The sequence below is a fragment of the Pholcus phalangioides genome, unplaced genomic scaffold, assembly GCF_987345545.1.
Source record: "Pholcus phalangioides strain wild (caught in Gottingen) unplaced genomic scaffold, Ppha-v1.0 ptg000010l_1, whole genome shotgun sequence".
In the NCBI taxonomy this organism is placed as follows: domain Eukaryota; kingdom Metazoa; phylum Arthropoda; class Arachnida; order Araneae; family Pholcidae; genus Pholcus; species Pholcus phalangioides.
Genome location: NW_028301603.1, coordinates 1,920,423 through 1,943,251, shown reverse-complemented (window position 1 = coordinate 1,943,251; position 22,829 = coordinate 1,920,423). Strand labels below are relative to the sequence as shown.

The window sequence follows — 22,829 nt, the reverse complement described above, 5'->3', positions numbered from 1 at the left end:
GGTCTCTGATCCTCAGTCAAATCATGAAATGACCAGGACAATAAGAAAGCTTCTCTGCAATCATGCCAGAATAAGCCTCTTGGATGATATAGGCCCATGGGGCAATGAATCGGCGGATACCACGGCGAAGGAAGCTACCGAAGGCGGAATCATTAGAGATGATCTGCTGCTTCCCGCATTACACGCCAATCCTTTGGAAGGATCTAATAAATAAATGGCAGCTGAAGTGGGATGACAATACAGAGCCCGGTCGATCAACCCATAGCATCTTGCGACGTGTAATGCCTCAGAACCACAAATAGTCACGTGAGATGATAATGTTCGTAACGGGCCACGGAACCGTTATCATAGGTTCAAATCAATCCTCAGTGATAATGTACATGTTTGGCCATAGGAATGTCTCTTCAATACGCAACTCTATGCCTAGAGACAACAAACTTCCAATTCAGCGAGCCAGCTGAACATCTGCGAATGCTTTGGTTTGAGTACATCCTGAAGCGGGATAATTCGAAAAGAAAAATACGTAGACTGGTCCGCTTTCTGGAGCAGCACCCTAATGATATCAGAGCTACAGCCCCGGAGCTAGAACCTGATAGAGAGCCACCCATACCTGCTATATCTACTAGAATAAGACGTCAAGTACACCCAGACAGTTCAGTGAAATGGCTTGTACGTTACATCGACTTGATTTAAAAATATCCTCATATATCCATTATCTGTTATAGCTGTAAATAAATAATCTTTTAATCCGACTTGAGGACGTAATGTTTGTATAATTGATTCGCAGAAATGGGTATTACGAGAATACGATCATGAGCCATCATGCTGAGAGCATCTCTGGGACATGATTGAAACTTGCGAGCGCGAGGCAAGGGGGGCCACTACTATTAATCTTTGCTAACTTTTTCCGACACAACTCTGCCTCTTTTGAGGTAACGGAGGTAAGTTGCTTTGCACCATTCCGGGATTGTGAGCGGTTCTATCCATCTACACCCAGACAGCGACCTCATACATCTGTTTAGAGAGGAGGAAGAAGAGGTGGAGAGCCAGAGTAGCCGAGAATAGATATGATTGATCCACGCGGGCTTACCGAGAAGCTGGATAAGCTAGATACAAGCAGCAATTGCTGACGAATGTCTTTGGGCCGAATCAAACCACGCGGTGCATCGATTAGGTCAGCCTGGATGCAGATTGACAGTTTTCATTGACTGGACGGAGCTATTAGCTGATCGGTTCACCGTCCATTGCACTGTTCTGTTCGGCACATATACGCTCTAGCGAAGGAAAATCTCTATCTCCTCTGTAGCTTAGTGGTCAGAGCACTCGTCCGGCAATCGAGGGACCCGGGTTCGACTCCCGGTAGAGGCAGAGATGAGTTTTTTCCTTCCTTAAAGAATTAACATCTCAAATAATAAATATCTTCACAACATCCAGTCTTCTGTATATCTTGTAATAAGTAATAGTTAGGTTCCCCGGAGTGCTTATATCACCGAGTGTGACAGAACCTGGATGTCTATCGGTTTCTACCATTTTTTTTCTCTCATTCATTCATTTTTTTTATTTCCCATTAGTCGTGTATATGACTGAGCTTTCTCAACTCACAAGAAAGGAATCAACCAGGCACAGGGCTTCCAAAGGTTGAGAACCACTGGCGTAAGTGACTTGCGGCGCTGTTCCATATTCCTACGGGTTGAGCACCTTTGCTTCAAGTGATACTGGACAATATGAGCCAAGATTTTTCGTCAACGACAATACTCGAATAGTGATCGATCGATATCAGTCAGTGCCATCTGTTGGTTTACATCCGTTTTAAAATTTGAGGCATCCCCAAACCAGTCGCAATCTCCTGATAGTTAATGTGTCAATCATGTTAATCTCCCGATGGTTAAATATAATTCTGAATTTTATAACCACAATTAAGTGGGTTGGTTATATTCCGAACAATAAATACTCATAAAAACCGGAAATTTTTAAAAATTAATGTCTAGTTATACTCAGTTTTGCATATATAGGCGTGACTTGGATTCAGTTATCACAGAATTACCACAGTTAAACGAGTTGAAATAATGGCTGGAGATCCTCCGGGATCTCTGCCTGCAATACAATGTGTCCATAATCAAATTTGAACGTTCTAAGCTGTCTACAGCCTTAATATTTCAATGCATGTGGTTCTTTTGATCGAGTTTATAATTTCTTTCATAGCTGCTGACACAAACAGGGGGAAAAGCCGGAAAATTTGTTTTAAAAAATCTATTTTGCATTGTGTACTGCTCATGCAGGGCTTCGAAGAGGACGTATGAATGCAAATTGCCTGAAAAATCGCATTTGATATCGCATTGAAGTAATATTAGTTTTCAAATATATAATCTACCTTTTTAAAGTGATTCAAACAGAAAGAAAAATATTCGGGTTGCAAACTTCTAGGTAAACAAGAAATACAAACAAAACATTTTAGCAAATTTTGCGAAATCACACACGCTCTGCAACAAACGTTGTTGTTGTCGTTAATTGTGGCATGTACCGGCAAATTCAAAATATAGAAATATGTAAAAGTTAATATGGCCTCACCTTGTATGCAAAGGTGATTCTGAATTTTTTGTCATCAAAGTGGTTTCAGTAATGAACATTAAAAGGATCCTTTGCGGTTGATGCAAAACTATGCATTTAGGGGGTTTATTGCCTGTCAGAAAGCTATGAGACTTTGGGAACGTTTTAATGACAGATTTTACAGCAAAAAAAAACGTTTATTTCTAACCATCTCTCTACCAACCTGATTGTAGGCAACAGAAGGATAACGCCTTCCGCCAAACCGAGAGATACCCAGGCTACATCGCAATAACGGCTAATAACGCCTTACAAAATTTGCATAAATACTTACTTTAAGACACCATTTCCCGATATCATATTTTCATACCCTACTACGTAATCATTAGAGCCCGGATAATATGCTCTAAAAATATACAAATATGCTCTAAAACATATGCACTTCAAAACACCTAAATATGCACTTAAACATGTCGAAATATGCATTAAAAAAAACCCAAAGAGAGCATTAAGAAACTATACACTAAAAAATCCTGAAAAGGTTGAAAATTCCGAAATATGTGCCAAAATGAGAAAATATGCATTATAAAAAAACGTACAATGCTAATCAAAAAGCATGTTTTAAAAATTCATATTTCTCGTTTCTTAGTGTATATTCATTTGCTGCAAAGTTATTAATATAGTAAATAACCTCTGTTCGTTTTTTATTTAGACATTTTCAATTCTTAGTCCGTGTTGTAGCTCTAGCTGCTCAGTAATAAAATACCAAAAAGAATTTCGATACATTTTCCGGAAAAGAAAGACGGTGAATACTTTTAACACGTCTCTAGAAATACTCTACAATAGAGCGGTTGCGATTTGGAAAATACTGTATTGCAAATATCTCTATTAATTCACTAAATCCCACCTCCTCAACGTTATGACAAAATTACGAGCAATTATTTATCCGAAAATTATTTTACAAAATGATTGAGCTTAATAACACAAAAACCTTTAATACCCTAACTTTAAAAATAAACCTTCGAAAATATGCACTTTTTTCCCTGACGATTCTTTGATTTTATGCGTTTGCATCAACTTTCGTGCATCAATGCTAAAAGAGGACAAAATATGCAAATACATGTGCAAATATGCATGTGCATATAATCCGGGCTCTCCCCCACTGTCATCAAAAGTAAAAGAAAGCGAACCCCCCCCCCCCCCTGCCATGGGTACTCACTTAATACCGTCCACGCAACTTCATGTGATCGCACCATGGTGTTCCTGATAACTTTCTCCCGGAAAAAAAGTTCCGTTTGCAGGTACGGTGACCATACGTCCCATTTTGGTTGAACGGGACGGAAAGCAGTGTAACTACTCGAAAAACACAAACCCCCCCCCCCCCCCACTTTTCTTCATTCCCACGCTCAACGTCATGGCTCTCTCGTTAAGTGCTAACTGACCATATGACCCGTGTTTTACGGGTCAATATTTCTTATTCAGCGATTCGGAAAATAGTTGGTTTTATTTTTAAATATATAGTTCTATCAAATTCATTTGATGTAATTCAATGGCATAAAGGTGACATCAAATCCATCCCAAGTACATCAAATCCAACACGTGTCCCAAGGTGACGTTATTCGGAGCTGACACTGGAGCAGCGTCGATACTAGCATTGATGTCCTCGGATGATGCGGCTAAAGGTTTAATCCAGTCAGCGTGACTGATGGGACGTACAGTGACATTCAATAGGTCCTTCTTTGACTACCAAGAAGCGGCTGAAACACATGTGCAAATATGCATTTGCATATAATATGGGCTCCCACCTTGTCATCAACGACAAGCGTTAGGAAATTCTCTGCGATGGAAGTCATTCAGATTTACATGTGGAAAGACGAATCGTCTTTTAGAATAACGGGATCAGAACGATATACCGATTCGAGGGATATTTCCGGAGCAAATTCTCATTCTTGACGATAACTTAACTTTACTCCAATCTTTTTATTGATTATGGCGATAATCGCATCATTCACTAAAGCAAAATATGTTTCGGTTTCCAATAGAAATATTCACATGCATAATATCTATTGGAAATTGCCTTTAACATGCTTTCATAATGATGAGAAATATGAATACTCGTTATTAGAAACCGGAAGTTTAGGCACTAAAAACGGTCAAAATAGTCAGGCAAAAAGGCACTTAAAACGCCTAAATAGACATTAATCATGCATCATTGCTAAAAAATATGCAAATACATGTGCAAATATGCATTTGCATATAATATGGGCTCTCCTCTTGTCATCAAAAGTTAAAAAAAGTGAACCTCCCCCTTTCCCATGGTGCTCACGTGTTACAGTCCACGTACCTTCATGTGATCACATCTGGACCCGGGTGTGTTCCTGATAACTTTTTCCCGGGAAAAGGTTCCGTTTGCAAGTACGGTGACCATACATCCCATTTTGGTCGAACGGGACGGGAAGGAGTGTAATTACTCAAACATCCCCTCTTTCTTCCTTCTCTCGATAAGTGCTAGTTGACTCAATATTTAAATATTGGTCAATATTTCTTTTTCAGCGATTTGGAAAATAGTTGTTTTTTCTTTTAATATATAATTATATCAAATTCATTTGATGTAATTCAATGGCGAAAAAGTGGCGTCAAATCCATTTAAAGAATTAAATTGATGACTCTCCTCTTTAATTAACATTTGCCTGACGGGTATTTAATTTTTTTCTCCACAGAAAATGTGTCAGGTTATTTAATTTGTTCATTCTATATTCATATGTCCATGACTACGAATAACTCGGGTGACCATATTTCCTCGAGAGAAATACGGGACATCGCCAATTATTGCCAAAAACGACGCCAAATCCGAACAAAGTTGCCAAATGTTGTTGAAATTACGGAAAAAATCGCAATGGCGGGAAATGAAGCATTACTGAAAATTGCAGTGGATTGAAATGAATTCCACGAACAACAAAACGTTCTCCAAGACAAATGTGGGAGATCAATATTCTCATTTGTAGTTGTAATTATCATAATATAATTTATGAGTTGAAAAATAATTTCAATCTTTGACTTCAATAAAGAATAAAAATTCAAGTAGACTTCGTGTGAAATACGGGAATAACCGGGACACTTTTGCCAGAAAAAGTCGGGTCGGAAAAAATACAGAAAATAACGGGACTGTCCCGGGAAGTACGGGACGTATGGTCACCCTGGGAATAACAGACTATTACAGAAAATCATGCTCAATTTTTTATTTTACAATTCTTAAGATTCTGATTCACTTATTACCTTTCGTTGAAATTATTATTTTTTTCAAAAGCTATTAATTGAATTTTTTTTGCATGGAATATAAATAATCTAGTTGCTAGATTATGTGACTGAACTAGATTATGTGTCTATGTAATTAGATTACAGCACTGTGTATCACATTACATAGCGTTTGTGCAGATTTAGTTAAATTTTTACTTTTTGTTAGCGCCCTCTAGGAGCAAAGATTGCGAAAAAAAAAAGACGCAAATCAAAACAGATGCGTAAAATATATTCCCAGAACAAAAATTAGTCTATCGGGGTCCCGAATACCGCTATAATAGCAGTCCATACCCAGTGGGGTCTTAACGCATGGGCCTACCTGGGGACGGCCCGGGGGCCTCTAGAGAAGAGGGGGGGGGCCCTAAGAAAAATGAGAAGTAGTTGAATTATTCGAGAATTTGAGAGGTAGGGCCTCAGAAAAATCACTTGGCCCGGGGTGCCCCATGATATTCTTTAAGACGGCCCTGTCCATACCCCTTTCATCTAGTGTCAACGTCTGAAGGTGAATGTCGCATTAAGCTATATAGCTTTTGTGCAGATTTAAATTTTCACTTTTCGTTAAAAGTTAGCGCCCTCTAGGGGCAAGGGTTACAATGTCCGTGCTAGGCAAGGGGGAAATCAATTTCGGGAAGAAACGGACGCCCGTGTCTGACCAACACCTTCTGCAGCAGAAAGCTTCCGTGCGAAGCTTTGACGTCACTGAAGTCGCCCATTTCACCAGTAGCCATTGGATATAACAGTATATTTTAAATTCCAATGACTATAAAGGTGAAATGGACGACTTTAGTGACGTCACGAGCTTCGCGCGGAGGCTTTTCTGGCCATTCGGCCTATTTTAATTCTGCGGTCTGTCGCATTTGCGCACAAAGTTCAAGATTTTCCCCCAACATACGAACAAAGCACATAAAAACAAGTGTTCTCGTTGTGGTGTGGAACTCATTTCAAGGATGTCCTAGCCTAAACCTGAGACCCTCTCTTTCATTCCTTCGGGTGAAAACGCCTCTCAAGAAGAAAAATTTTGAGTCAATCTCATAGACTTCCAAGGAAGTAAACACTCGGCCCAGCCTAAGGTGGTAAACAAAATCCACAAATGTGTGGGAGCACTGAAGGAATGTCCTACCCCTCATACTTTGAGTGGGGGGGAAACATTCTTCAACAACGGACGCCCAGGACCCACTGGTGGATTTAGAGTCTCAAGGGCCGTCGCAAAAGATAGTTGAGAGGAACGAGGATACCACTGAGGAGAAAGATAAGCTCGCAGTTATCTGGCAGAGTTTTGCGAAGGTTATCCTATTAGCCAAGGAAATCTAATTCACTTACCATTTTCTGCTTTTTGTGAATATCAAACACTAACACGATAGCAATTAGTAACATCATTGCTATCGTATTAGTGTTTGATATTCGCAAAAAGCAGAAAATGATAAGTGAATTCGATTTTTTTGATTAGTGGGATATAGCTATAGTAAAGCTCTGCCAGATAATTAGAAGCCGTTTTCCAACGGCTCCTAACCATTTTAGAATGTTCGGCTGGGACACTGACGGAATTCCTAATAACCTCCATGAATTTGATTTGACCCGTACGCAGTTCTCATACAAGAATCGTGGCTTTCACCGGCACGCAACTTTAAAGTTCCTACATATGAATGTCATAGGCTTCATCGCCCCAACCTTCCATGAGGGGATGTCCTTATACTTTATCACGAAACTGGAGAAACCGCGAGACACCCAGGCTCTGTCGCAAGAAGCAACGTAAGCTCTTCTCCCCCCCCCCCGAAGTGGGGGAGGTCCAGGGCTAAATACTTTATCAAGAGGAATTTTCATACCGAGACAGTTGATCTTTCTCCATCCGCAACTTGTGAGGCCATCGCCATTAGGGCACATCACCCAAATCAACAACCGATAGTAATCTGTTCGCTCTACAAGCTACCCCGATACCGACTCGATATCCCCTTATTAAAAGCGTTATTTAGGAGCAACGGAAATAAGCCCATATTTGTAGGTGGCAATTTCAACTCTAAAAGGTAATTTTTCAATAGCATCACAACAAATCGGGGTGGTAGGATACTCGCCAATTTTTGTCATTCGAATATGATTGATGTTCATACACGGCAATCACATACACATTATCCCTACAACATTCAGCATAGGCCAGATGTACTTGACTTTGACTTGAGAAAAAACCTAATACACAGAGTCACCATTGAGATGCTCAGTAGTCTCGGATCTGACTATAACCCGGTACTATTCCAGATTGACAGTGGTATCACTTATCGAATTCCATACATGCTTCGTACAGATTGGATTAGCATCTGTACAACACTGCAAAATGAACCAGTCACTAATAGTTCATTGAGATCAATAGTTTGTCAAAAGAGAACATTGATATGTATATAATTCCATATTCGTTCTGGAAACGCCTCTACCGAGAAGAAGTCGACAGAAGTTGGAATACCGAGTTTTTAAAATCCAGTACGGCTAAATGGACAAAACGTTTTTTTCGACAGTGCATCATCAGTTAAAGCAACCTTACTTTTTTCCGGATTTCCTTCTCACCCAGTTTTTAACTGGACACGGAAATTTCAAATCTTATCTCAAAAGATTTAACTTAGCAGAGAGTGACATATGCAGTTGCGGAAAGGTAAAGGAGGATCCCGAACGTCTGATCTTTCAGTGTTCAAAGGCGACAATTCAGAGAACTGTATTTGAACGTGATCTACGGAAGCTATCAATCCAATGGCCACCAATACCGTCGAAATTGGTGTACTCAAAAGAGACTCTGTGTGCCCTTCGAAGATTTATACATAGCATTAAGAACTGAGGCTTCTGTTTTCTTTCTTTCGTGTTGTTTGTATTAAACTGAAGAGCCAAAAAAACTGGTACAGGCATGCGTATGCAAATAAAGAGACATGGAACCAATCAGAGTAAGGCGCTGCGGTCGACAACGCCTGTATGGCACAACAAGTGTCTGGCATAGTTGTTAGATCGGTTACTGCTGCTACAATGGCAGGTTATCGAGATTTAAGTGAGTTTGAACGTGGTGTTATAGTCGGCGCACGAGAGATGGGACATAGCATCTCCGAGGTAGCGATGAAATTTGGATTTTCACGTACGACCATTTCACGAGTGTACCGTGAATATCGGGAATCCGGTAAAAAATTAAATCTACGACATCCCTGCGGCCGGAAAAAGATCATGTAAGAACGGGACCAACGACGACTGACGAGAATCATTAAACGTGACAGACGTGCAACCGTTCCGCAAATTTCTGCAGATTTCAATGCTGGGCTATCAACAAGTGTCAGCGTACGAACCATTCAACGAAACATCATCGATATGGGCTTTCGGAGCCGAAGGCCCACTCGTGTACCCTTGATGACTGCACGACACAAAGCTTTACGCCTCGCCTGGGCCCGACAGCACCGGCATCGGACTGTTGAGGACTGGAAACACGTTGCCTGGTCTGACGAGTCTCGGTTCCAATTGCTTCGAGCTGATGGACGTGTACGGGTATGGCGACAACCTCATGAATCCATGGACCCCACATGTCAACAGGGGACTTTTAAAGCTGGTGGAGGCTCTGCGATGGTATGGGGCGTATGCAGTTGGCGTGGCATGGACTCGACTAATGTCTGAAGTAGTGCTGGAGGTAATTGACACCATGAATCCTGCAGGGCTGTCCATAAATCCGTAGGAGTAAGAGGAGGTGGAGATCTCTTCTGAACAGCACGTTGCAATGCATCCCAGATATGTTCAATAATGTTCATGTCCGGGGATTTTGGAGGCCAGCGGAAGTGTCTAAAGTCAGAAGAGTGTTTCTGGAGCCACTTTGTGGCAATTCTGGACGTGTGGGGTGTCGCATTGTCCTGCTGAAATTGCCCAAGTCCGTCGGAATGCACAATGGACATGAATGGGTGCAGGTGATCAGACATGATGCTTACGTACCTGTCAGAGTCGTATCTAGACGTATCAGGGGTCCCATATTACGCCAACTGCACACGTCCCATACCATCACAGAGCCTCCACCAGCTTGAACAGTCCCCTGTTGACATGTAGGGTCCATGGATTCATGAGGTTGTCTCCATACCCTTTCCCCTTTCCATCAGCTCGAAGCAATTGGAACCGAGACTCGTCAGACCAGGCAAAGGGGTTTCCAGTCCTCAACAGTCCAATGTCGGTGTTGTCGGGCCCAGGCCAGGCGTAAAGCTTTGTGTCGTGCAGTCATCAAGGATACACGAGTGAGCCTTCGGCTCCGAAAGCCCATATCGATTATGTTTCGTTGAATGGTTCGCACGCTGACACTTGTTGATGGACCAGCATTGAAATCTGCAGCAATTTGCGGAAGGGTTGCACGTCTGTCACGTGTAATGATTCTCGTCAGTCCCGTTCTTGCATGATCTTTTTGCGGCCGCAGCGATGTCGTAGATTTAATTTTTTACCGGATTTCCGATATTCACGGTACACTCGTGAAATGGTCGTACGTAAAAATCCAAATTTCATCGCTACCTCGCGCGGAGATGCTATGTCCCATCTCTCGTGCGCCGACTATAACACCACGTTCAAACTCACTTAAATCTCGATAACCCACCATTGTAGCAGCAGTAACCGATCTAACAACTATGCCAGACACTCGTTGTGTCATACAGGCGTTGTCGACCGCAGCGCCTTACTCTGATTGGTTCCATGTCTTTTTATTTGCATACGCATGCCTGTACCAGTTTTTTTGGCTCTTCAGTTTATAATGGATAAATTCCACGATGGTTTCTATTTAGCACTCGTTTCTGAATGAGTTGTGATTATTTCTTACAATATTTGCCCGTGTAACGCAAGTATCAAAAAGACAACATGGCCATTTTTTTAAGATTCTATTATTTTAATTTTTAAGAAAACATTCTCGAAAATTACTTCAGCTGCAACATATGCCTATTTTTCTGTTTCCACAAGATAAATGTCATTTTGCCACGCTTTGGCTCAAAAATAAGGTCTTCGCCATGTTGTGAATCGGCTACGAAATGTGTTAAGGCATTTTTTGAATGGGAAAAGAGCCATCGCATATTTTCCTTTAGTGTGTTCGTGAACCTCAGAATAGAACAAAGCGTAGCTATAGTATACTGTACACTGCTCAACACTGATTTTGTTGTAGAAGATACTGCAGTGATTTCAAGAGGATTTTGTGGCGCTGATTTCGAATATGGCATTGGCTTTGTCAGACTGCTCTAGTTTGAACGTTAAAGTGAAAATTAAATTGCAATGGAATACATAAGTAGCATAAAAACCACGTAAAAATTTTGTGTTATAAATGAATACAGTAAATCTCATTGACAAAGATATTTCAAAGATTTTGGTGTGATTTCGAAGCGCTGATTCTGAATCTGGCACTGATTTTGCCGAACTGGCTCTAGATGTTTAGATAATGCATACGCTCATAGTGTGATTTGTATACTTACGGTATTACTATTGAAATTTAATCTTCCTTTTATCTCACAAACAAGAGCCAATCTGACAAGACCAATGACAGATTCGAAATCAGCTCTCAAAAATGACTAAAAATCACTGAAAAGTCATTGTCAATGATTTACTGTATTTATTTCAAGCAATACGATGTTTTTCTTTGGCCGGCACCTGGCCGGCTGGTGACTCAACTGGGAGCCCGCAACACAAAGTTCGTTCGACCGGCACCTGGGCCCAAAACCGATCATGACCCAATCCCCGCTCTGTCCCCATAGGGAATATAAGCTGAAGCTGGCTACCCAGAGGCATTGGCCATGGTTGAATATCGACCGGAATATCGCGGCAAAAGCTTGACCGAGTTGTGGGGGCTCGGCGAAGCAATAAAATTGACAATTGTCGATAGAGCATGGGCGATGTACGATATGAAATGATATACAGTAAAACCCCTCTTAATGGACAGTTCTCAGATGCGGTCATGTCACCCCTCTTTTATGGCTGAATAATAATTCCAACATACCTAATAAATGTATGGTTTTCAAACCCCTGATTAACTGTCAGCCCCTCTTTTACGGACGAATTTTTTTTTTTTGTGTCAATGGCGCTCGCAAAAAAGATAGGTTTTACTGTATATTTATTTATAACGCACAGTTTCAATGTGATTTGTACGCTGCTTATGCATTACCATTGGAATTTAATTTTCACTTTATCTCATAAACCAGATAATCTGACAAAACCAATACTAAATTTGCAATCAGAAGCCCCAAAATTGTACCTTAAAACCATTAAAATTCCCTTAACTTTTTTTTTTCTGCCCTGATCTGTGGCTCAAATGGCTAAAAATGGTTAATAAGCCATTTCAGCCATTTCCCCCATAAAGATAAAGTAATAAATAACTTTTTATTGGGGGGGGGGATGCAAATTTATAGATAATTAGAGGGAAAAGATACCTTTTATGAAAGTTATGGTTCAACTTTATTTTCAAAAACTTACTTCTTCTTCGACACCGCAACTGCCTTTGATGCTCATCACGAAACGTGTAGAGGTCTGTTTCTGGCCGTACACTTGGCAGGAGTACGGATGGCTTAGAGAATATATCCTTCCGCTGAACGGATCTCTCGTGTTCAGGGTCAGCTCCATCGCTTCAGGACTGCAGGTCAGTTTCACTGTTCAGGGAGGATAGGAAAGCACAATATAAGAAAATGTATTCCTAACAGCTCTAATCTCGGTACCAATGCTATGAAGAAGCCGCCAATACGTACCTGGATGGAATTCTACAACGTTGTGGAGACACGGCGTATTGCAAGAAATAGCAAAACAAACTAATACTTACGGTCCAAACAGTTCGATTTCTGGAAATATTCGCTGCCAGTCCTCCGACGTACGGCGTTCGGTCCCAAGTTATACATGTCGTCGCTGCTGAGTTTGCACAGAGCCGAAGACGGGTTGTAGCTGAAAGAATGGCACAGGAACAGCGTGTGAGAGTCACATCTCTCCTGGCATTCAGTCTCGCTGTACGCAGTCAGTACTCCGTCCACTCTTTCCACCTCTAGATCCTCCTTTAGTTCGTAGTTACACCCGGTGCTGCCATCTGTAATAAAATCGATTTTATTATAATCGTTGTTCAGAACACTCGTTTGTGCAGAACCGTAGCAAGGAAGGGGGGAGGGGGTCATTCTCATACTCACATCCTCTTTCTTTGTTTATTCATTTTTCAAATTACTTTTGGGCGCCCTCTAATGTACAGGGAAAATGTATCAATGCTAAATTGAACCTAAGCTTGAGGATGACCAGAGAGTGACCTAGGGAGCAATGGATCATGTCAGTGAGCGATGAAAAGATTGACTTTCAGTGCGTCGAAGCAAGTGAATGATCTAAAGAAAGACCTGTAGAGTGCGGGACCATTCTAATGAGCGGCCAAAAGGGTAACGTAGAGAGTGTGCAAGCGGTGGTCGGCTGAAGTTGGTTTTCTGTGGGTTCCCAACTTGGGTCGGGGGAGGGGGTGAAAGTTCTGGTGCAGTTTAACACAGTGGTTGACCTATCGGTTGCAGACAGTTGCGTCCCAGATCTCTCCGTCTCCCCAACATTTACCGTCCAGTTTCACGGGTTCAAATCCGGCAAAAAAACAACAGAAACAAGTTCTTTACCTACCAAGCCTGTAGTGAGAACCGATAGATGGCGCCTTCATTCACCCACCCAACTCGACTGGTTAGAAATCACCGTATGGCGATATATGACCGGAACTGGTGTGCGGTAAAGTAGGTATATCTCCCCGTTAAAAAGTCTCACCAGAAAGAGCAAACAGGCTTACAACTATACAGATACGTAATCATTACACTTCATTCATAGTTCAAAAAGTACATGGCAGATGGCGTCACTATAAAAACATTGCACGAAAACAAACTTCACAATATTCACACCGCGTACACTCACATTCCCCCCACATGCACCAATTCGTTAGCAGTTCCGCACAGGAATATGAACGAGATACATGTATGGTTTCGTAGCATTAGTTTGCGTGAGCATGAGGGAATGACCCATAAAGTGAGGAGGTACGTGAGTGACCGTCGCAATTGTGACGGGACTTGGAGAGTGATGGAGGGGGGGGCAGGTCAATGAGCGACCAAAAAGGTGACCCAGAGAGTATGTAAATATGCGAGTGACCAAAACCACGATGGCGACACAGAGAAGCGTATGTACAGGGCGGAGAGTAAGTGGGTTGCAGGTCGGGGCGGTAAATTGTCATTAAAAAATTAGCATAGAACGAAAATGACGGGCGGTAAAACCATTTGTGTAGCCATCAAAGTTGGCATAACCACATAATTACGCTTCTACCGTTACCACGATCACAGATGCACTGTTAAGCGAATGTTAGAAAGAAAAACTCCAGCATAACCCGCAGATTAGATTATGGTATATATACATATCAATTATTAACTCAATGACAAATTAAACGACAAAAAAAATGATCGATTGATTTTTTTTCTTTGAGAATTAATTACTTACCTGGTACGCATTGGTTTTCAAAATAATCGACTTCACCGAACGCGGGTCTGAAAGACGAAGGTTGAGACCTGCGGTCTTCGCTGCTGAGCCTGCATTGCTGGAAAGAATAGTCGTATTCTCCTGACCTTTATAAATTAAAGTCAAGCATCATTAAATAATCTCGATGCAATCTCAATATACAGGGTGCCCTGTGATTGCTAATGCGGCCGCCCTTTCTCTCATCGACGGTCCTCCGTAGACATACGGCTTCAATTCAAAAAAATGCTCAAAATTCGTTCAAAAATTACCCTGTACCTAGTGAAAATACAACGTGTAGCAAGATATAAAAAAAAAAATCTGAATTTTTATACTGTGCCCCCTGCCCTTCCAATTTCCAGTTAGAAAGTTGTTGCCTTGCCTCTCCTGAAGACAAAGTTTCTGGGTGCAATATTCGCTGAGACATTCAAATTCTAAAATCGGAGAAATGTTGGGAAAGGACAGTATAGATGAGGGGGAAAGGAACGTTGTACCTGTTAGATTTCGCTGTTCTTCCATAATTTTTCACAGATTTTTTAATTCAAATATTTCAGCGAATATTTAACTTATAAACTTGGAATTTTTTTTGTTGGCCCTAGGAGATACAGGGCAACAACTTTCTAATTGGAAGTTAGAGGACAAGGAGGGGACCGCATAAAATTTTAGATTTTTCTATTTCGTTGCACACTGTATAAGACCAATACTCAGAACTAATACAGGGTGAACACCTTTTGGGAATTTTTAAATTGCAACTATAACTCCACGAGGATGGTTGATGAGGCAATAGCCGCATTGGCACTTAGAGGACACCCTGTATATTATAATATTAATGATAATATAATAATACAGTAGACTCCTGATTATCCGTACTATAGGCCCACGTCTCCTGAAACGAACCAACGAACCAGCTTATATCCCCTAGGGGGACAGAGCGGGGGCCATGGTTGGTCTGGAGGTCTCCGTACTATATGGACTAGTTAAAAATTATTGCTTAATAATGCTCCGTGTGATTCAAAGATTCACAAAAAACCGGTTTTGGGGTGTGGCTACATAAAATCGACCATTAAAATCTCTCGCGTAGTGCTAACCACTCCTCGAACCAGACCGGTTTTTGCGCAAATCAGGGCCGTTCAGTTTATACGTCAGCAAATTTTGAGTCATTTTTGACCCCCCCCCTTTCTCGTAATGTATATTGGTGGGATCAGAGACCTATGGGGGGGGGGGGGGGCCCAGATGATCAAAAATTTATTTTTTTCAATTAATGCAAGAAATATTTTTTGAAGAGAAAGAATGCCTTTTATATGTTATTGTAATCAATTTCTGTTAATTTCAATGCTATTTGAAGGCTAACAACTCAAAATTTCTTTTCAAGAAATTCATTGTGACATACCCTCTAAGCTATATATGTTAAACTTATGTCCCACGGACCAAATGTGGCCATCAGGGTTATCTAATGTGGCCCGCCACCTGAAACCTAATTTCGTAAAAACGAACTAAGCTGCGCATTTAGAGATTGCTTTAAGTGGCCCGCTCAAAATTCCAGAACCCTTAAGCGGTCTGTGGCACATTTAGAGATCCCTTGCGTGACATGCCTCATAGTTTTGGAGCACTTAATCGTCCCCCCCCCCCCCGGCCCTCCAGTGTGGTTCGACATGGCTCAAGTCACGCGCAGCACATTCCCAGATTACTTAAGTGATCCGCGGCATAATTACGGAGCACTTGAGTGATGCGGGGACCAGACCAGACTCAAAATTTCAGTTCAAAACTCAGTTCCAAAGCCTTTAAGCGGCCCGGACACATTCCCAGAACACTTAGATCCGCGAACCAATTATAGGTCACTAAATTGGCTATGTAAAGTGACCTATGAATACGGAGAATGTGTTAGTTCAGGTGCCCACAAACTAGCGAAAGGTTTTTCTCGTTTTTGGCGCACCGAGTAAAATGTCATTAAAAATATTTAATATTTTTATATAGGGTGATTGATGACGTAAATTCACCCCCACCCCTTTTCCCCTTGTCATCAAAAGTCAGCAAATCGAAACCCCCCGATCAAAAATCCAGGTTGTGTTCATGCTGTGTTCACATGCGGTACTATGTAATATGATTTTATGTTTCCTGCAATCAAGATAGGCGTAAAAAAAATTAATCCTAAAACCTGAAATGTGTCCAATATTTTTATTCTTAGAGCATTAGCTCTGTAAACAATTTTTAAAACGTACAGTTGAGTACATAATAAATACTCACCTGTACATAGAGGTCAGAAAATATGAATAGGAGCGGGTTTTGGTATAAAATGGGTGTTTTTGATGATATGGGTGGAGGTAAGAAGTGAGCATTTATAGAAATCCGGAATATCTGGCTTTTCTGTTATCCGGCCCGCCTTTCGCCACGTTAGGCCGGATAATCCAGAATCTACTATATTAGTCACGTGATTATTACCGGTGCAAAGAAAAAATATGTATTGCAATTTTCTATTTATCTTATATATAAATGTGAAAGTACAGGGTGATCAGCGAATAAGGGCCCTTTCACACGGAGCGGATGCGGGTCTGGAAGAAGTTTTAACAATTGGGATATACTGCGCCTTTCAGACGAGCCGAAAAATCTCCGCACCTAGGAAATGTTCATGCGGGTCCGGACGTCGTCCGCATGTGTCAAAACCTAAGTGCGGGCTCCGCATCCGCACATAGAAGTTTTGACAATAGGTTTATTCGGAGCTATTCAGACGATGCGGATGCGGAGCGAATTCGTCCGCATCTTTGGCTACTTTTTGAAGGTGATTTTGCACGGAATTTTTTTAATTATTTGCCATAAATACCCTTAAAAACACCATATGATGGTCCCTGCTCATTAATATAATGTACCTACATACGTGTATCCCTTCGTTTCCTTCTGAGATTGAGATATAGCAACTTCAACTGCCTTTTGTCCATATTTCACAGTTTTATATAATAAAACCTGCCAACAACGGCCACTGACGGGACCAAAATTATAAGCCGTTCTGTTCATTACGAATATTTAATTGACTACATACTTTAATAACTTTTAAATTTAATTAAACATTTTTAATTTTTTCTTTTTAAATATTTAAAAACTATAAATATTTGAAATATTTTTTTAAATATTTATTATTTTTTTAAATATTTAACCTTTTAATATTTTTAAACTTAAAAAAAAATACTTTTATTAAACAATGTTATCCACGTACGGTGTTCACTCAGGGCCGGATTAAGACGTTTGATGACCCCAGCACCAGTGCCGTCTTAACGCATGGGCCCACCCGGGGGCCTCAGAAGAAGAGGGGCCCCACAAAAATGAGATCCGTTTGAAATTTTCTAGAATTTGCAAAGTAGGGCCTCAAAAGAACCATTTGGCCCATGACGCTCTTAAGACGGCCCTGCCTAGCACTTGAATATTTTTGGTGGTTCCCCGATATCTACAAGTATATTTTACTCCATATTCAGTCTACAAACTGAAAAAAAAAAGAAATTTTATATTTCAGAAAAGAGACTAATCTAAGGATGGGATTTCACTCTAAAAGATTTATGAAAGTTATTTTATAAAACATTAAAAAACAACTAATAAATTTATTTAGTTGCTTTTTTAAAAAGAATTATTATCAAATTTTTGTACTGTAATCCGGACTTGAGGCCGGGATTATAAAGTTTTATGAAATAACTTTTATAAAAGTTGAAAAATTCAACCAATAGGCGCATCGGTTGCATTCAAGAAAATGCAACCGGTGATCTTATTGGTTGAATTTTTCACGTTGTATCAAAGAGCTTTTACAAAACTTTTATAGTGTAATCCCGGCCTAAGGCTGGTATTACACTATAAAACTTTGATAAAAATTCTTTTATAAAACTTGAAAAATGTGACCAATAAACATATCTGTTACATTCGAGCGAACTTAACAGATCCGCCTATTGGTTGAATTTTTTAAGTTTTATAAACGAACTTTTATAAAACTTTTATAGTGTAATCCCGGCCTAAGACAGAATTGTGATGTGAATATTTCTAAGCACAGACATTTTGAAAGTCCCAACCCCTCCCTTTTTTTATACTTGCAAATTCTTTGATATTTGCTGGATTTTTTTTTTTTTTTTTTGGAACATCGAATGTTTTGGATGTTTTTGGATTGGATTTTTCGAACATTGGATGTTTTTGGAATTTTTCTTTCATATTTTACCGAAAAGACAGATTTTTTTTCAAAATTTTTTGAAAATGTTTTAAGATATTTTCTCCCATCGAGTACTTGTGAGGATCGGAATGGCGGCATCTTTAGGCTCAATGATAAAAACCACCAAAGAATGCCTCTAGGCTGCCTATGGGCACTGAATCAGGGGTGAAGGAGAAAAATAATTACAAAAATTGCGAAAAAACAGTTTTTATACACGAATTTCGAAATAAAGATGCGGGCGATTCGTCCGCATCTTCAGCGCTCGTTTGAAAGAGTATGCGGACCCGCGTCCGCATCCGCTCCGTGTGAAAGGGGCCTAAGCCCTTATTTCAAAATTGAATATCTCTACAAGAAAGATCAATAGAATTATGCGGTAAACGGTACGTTTATTAGCAAAACTTTAAGAATGTTGTACAGAAATTTCGAAAATTTAGTTTTTTTTTTAAATTTTTTAAAATTAAAAAACAAAACTGGAGATTTTGGGGTTCCGAAAAATCCTCATTTGTGTGAAGAGAAACCACTGCATTCGCCTAAGGTTGCTGCGGTATGCGCCAGAGGCATTATCGGCCCCCTTCTTCGTGCGAGAAACGATTACTACTTAACGTTACGTTACAATTTTGGAACAGTTTGCCAGCACACATGGCGCATACCGCAGCCCATGCAGTAACTTTAGGCGAATGCAGTGGTTTCTCTTCACACAAATGAGGATTTTCGGAACCCCAAAATCTCCAGTTTTTTTTTTGTTTTTTTTTTTAAATTTTAAAAATTTAAAAATAAAAAACTAAATTTTCGAAATTTCTGTACAACATTCTTACAGTTTTGCTAATAAACGTACCGTTTACCGCATAATTCTATTGATATTTGTTGTAGAGATATTTAATTTTGAAATAAGGGCTTATCCGCTCATCACCCTGTATTTGCGTGAATGGAAAGGTGCTTCTCATTAACCCAGTCGTAAACTGTACAATTTGTAATAAAAATTCTCCCGAAACCTGGTCGCATGTTCTTTCCCCACTGTGTAATGCTTACACATACTATCGATCGAAATACCTAGACAAAAACTTGACACATCAATCGATTCCTGAGAATTTCTGAAACATTATGAAACTAACATTTCTAAAATCTGTTGATATTATAAAATTGGCCTTTTGCCAATGTTTTGCAACCAATGCATGTAAATAAAATTATTATTATTATTATTTGGATCTAGGTGGAGAGGGATTTAATGTTCCTGAATGTGCAAATAAATATTCCGTTATAGTTGTGTAGGGCAACAACTTTTTTGGCGTATTTTCTATTTGTTGGCAAAGACGGATTATTTTTGCGTTGAAGTAAATAAATCTACTCTCCCTTAACGGACACTCCCCGTTAGCGGACACTTCACTGATCCCCGGTCGCATTGCGATAGGGCTTTAATGTATTTCACTCCCCCCGTTTGCGGATACTCCCGACAGTAAAATCAGGCAAACTAATTTTTTTTGCCTTTAAATTGGTGAATTTTTGTTCATAAGTCGGGAATTTATCATATTCAATGGTGATTATGTATAATCCCAAGCTTGTATATGAAATTCGTTAATATGATAATGCGTCAATTAATTACTTGATTAACTGAACATAACTATGGTCCAGGGTGCTGATTTCGAATTGTAATGTTGGTATATGTTGATACGTGTGAAGAAAGCCAACATTACAATAACATTGTTATGAATGTTTTTGTCTTCTTTTCACACTTATTTCAATTTAATTTAATTAGCATTGCAAAATATATGTAGTGCTCGTATCATGTACGGGGAAAAATAATTAATCGTGGCTTAATGAAGAGAAGGAAGGTTATAAGGTTAAGGTTAATAAAGGTTATTATTTCTGTACTTATCAGACTTTCCAACTTTATTTGAAAATTATGCATAATCGCCGGTAAAGGTGATGAATGTAGAGAAATTTAATCGGACATTCTTTATCGAGACGATTGATGATTATGCATAATCATCGGTGCATCATTTTTGGCACACAGTAACATATAGAAACCAATTGCGACCGAAGCCAAACGTCGTATAAATGTGAAAGTCGTATAAACGAGGTTATTCCCAATAGCGGACAACTCCCCGTTAGCGAACAAAAGTTTTGGTCCCATGGGTGTTCCGTTATCGAGAGGCTCTACTGTAGTAATGAAGCAATGTTTTTCGGGCATGTTTTTTTTTTCCAAGTTACATGCCCGACCGGGCATGCAATTTTTTTTTTTAGATTTGTCCAAAACAAAAAACCCAGCCCTGATGCCCGGTCACGATTTGGCAATAGATGATTTATTGTTTTGCATATACAAAATATTTGCCCAGCCCTGCTGCATACGCGGAAGATTACTCTATAAAGTATTAGTGGCTTTCATTTTATTGGCACAAGGTGTGTGTCTGTCCAATTTTCTTGGCACAGGGTGCGTTATTCCCTTGGACCTTACACAAAGGGTTAAGAATATTGCTAGAATAAGAATACTGCTTAAGAATAATTGCTATATTTAGCATAAATTAGTTCTCACATTTCCAATAATACCTGGTACTTAGAGACATCAGCAAAAATAACGATGGGCGCTTCCCCCCTCAATGTACATTCGTATGGTTGGCCAACCCCCAGTAAACTGGAGCAAAGAGGAGATGCGCCCATCGTAAGCCAGAGCCCGGTTTCGATCCGGGATTCCCAGCGCTGAGGAACTGGTGCTCTACCAGATGAGCTACTCCGACGGGAGCGTTTCATGCGTTATTTGCTACAAAAGCATATCTCTTTCTTTCGCTTGCTTACGCCATCTACGCACGTTGCGTCCGATAACTTATCAGATAACGTGAAATTCATCCATTTGCTGTGCGGTTCTTTTCTTCGGTTCGTCGCGATTTTTCTTTAGATCATCATAACCAAAGGCGCATTTACAAAAAATTTGAATGACGAAATAAGTTACCGACAATCTAGGCCACCGTTTCGTTCAACCAGATGGTCCACATGTGACCTAGAGAGTGAAGAGCAAGGCCAGCGAGTGACTTGAAGAGCACGGGAAAAGATCGGCGAGTGAACAAAAGAGTGACCCAAAGCATATGGCAAGCATCTGAATGGTCAAATGTCATCTAGAGCGGAGGTTTCCAACGTTTCATTCCGTGTGGAACCCTTGATGGTTTCTCGACCGTCCCATCCCCCCTGTAACCCCAACAAGCATGTAGTCCAAATCCCGAAATTGGCTGGTTCGCCAAGTGGCCAGCCAGATCGCGAATTGGCCGGTTTCGTTGTAAATTGACCCGACCAATGTCCGAATTTTGGACTATAGCCAGCCAGTTAGCGAAGTGGCCGGAGATCCCTGGCTGAAGTCCGAAAACAAAAGACATGATTCGGGGTCATTGCCAAGTTGGTGTGTTTTTTCGTGACTATTGTGCCCACGTTAGCTATGGCAACTCAAGTCACGATACGGCAATAATTTTTTCTTTCAAAAATTTGATGAAAAACTATATTTCTTCATATTGTTATTTTTATACTTTCTCTCTCTCTCTCTCTCTCTCTCTCTCTCTCTCTCTCTCTTGTCACATGGAGCTAATTCAATACAGCACATGTATCATACGTTGGCGATGAAAAAAAAAAAGAGATTTGGCGTCTACCGGGCCATATTACATCAGCACATAAAACTCTGGCCAGGGATCTCCGGCCATTTCGAGTATTGGCAGCATTTGCGCTTTGGCAGCAGTATAATATACGTCTCCAATACAGAAATTTTTTTATCGTGAAACAATGGAAAATTTTACAGCTTCCGATACTGCGGAGCCTCTGAAAGTAGAGAGGGATTAAGGTCGGTCGGGGCCCCGGGAGCAGAAGAAAATATTAGGCTCCCTAAATTAGAAAAAAAGTGTATAGTTGAGGTTATGCGGGGCCAACTTCAGAATTCGCGGCCTATTGCATGAGCCCGGTGCGCCCGTCGTTAAATCCACCTCTGCCTGAAAGGCTCTGGGGTTCAACGGGACACCGGTTGGAAACCTATGACTAGGAGAGCGAGGGACCAGTGTCAGTGAGCAACCAAATGAGAGACCTAGAGAGTGTTGGAAAATGTGGGTGACAAAAAGAGTGTGCAAGAACATGAATGAAAAAAAAATTTGAAGAGCGAGGCACCAGGGGCCCAGTTAGCAACCAAAAGAGTGGCTTGGGACAGGAAATTTCATCACCTGTGGCATGAGCGCGACCTAAAGTTTAAGTGAGCATGGGAGTGACTTAAAGATTGGGTGATTATGGGAGTGACCTAAAGAGTGAGGCACCAAATCTATAAGCGGTGTAAAACAATGATGTAGAGTATATGTATATAAGCATGTGAGTCACCAAA

At 40.5% G+C, this 22,829-nt stretch overlaps 1 protein-coding gene across 2 annotated transcripts in view; it reads right to left on the bottom strand.

The window, feature by feature from the left end:
- The window catches only part of LOC149080742 (uncharacterized), a 108,056-nt gene that overhangs the window by 31,367 nt on the left and 53,860 nt on the right, over nt 1-22,829 (bottom strand). For both annotated transcript variants that reach the window (XM_089237421.1, XM_089237422.1), the window contains exons 5-7: nt 14,293-14,417; nt 12,620-12,877; nt 12,280-12,452 (exon numbers count right to left, since the gene is read on the bottom strand). In XM_089237421.1, the coding sequence (XP_089093547.1) occupies nt 12,280-12,452; nt 12,620-12,877; nt 14,293-14,417 (556 nt within the window). The remainder of the gene's footprint in view (nt 1-12,279; nt 12,453-12,619; nt 12,878-14,292; nt 14,418-22,829) is intronic.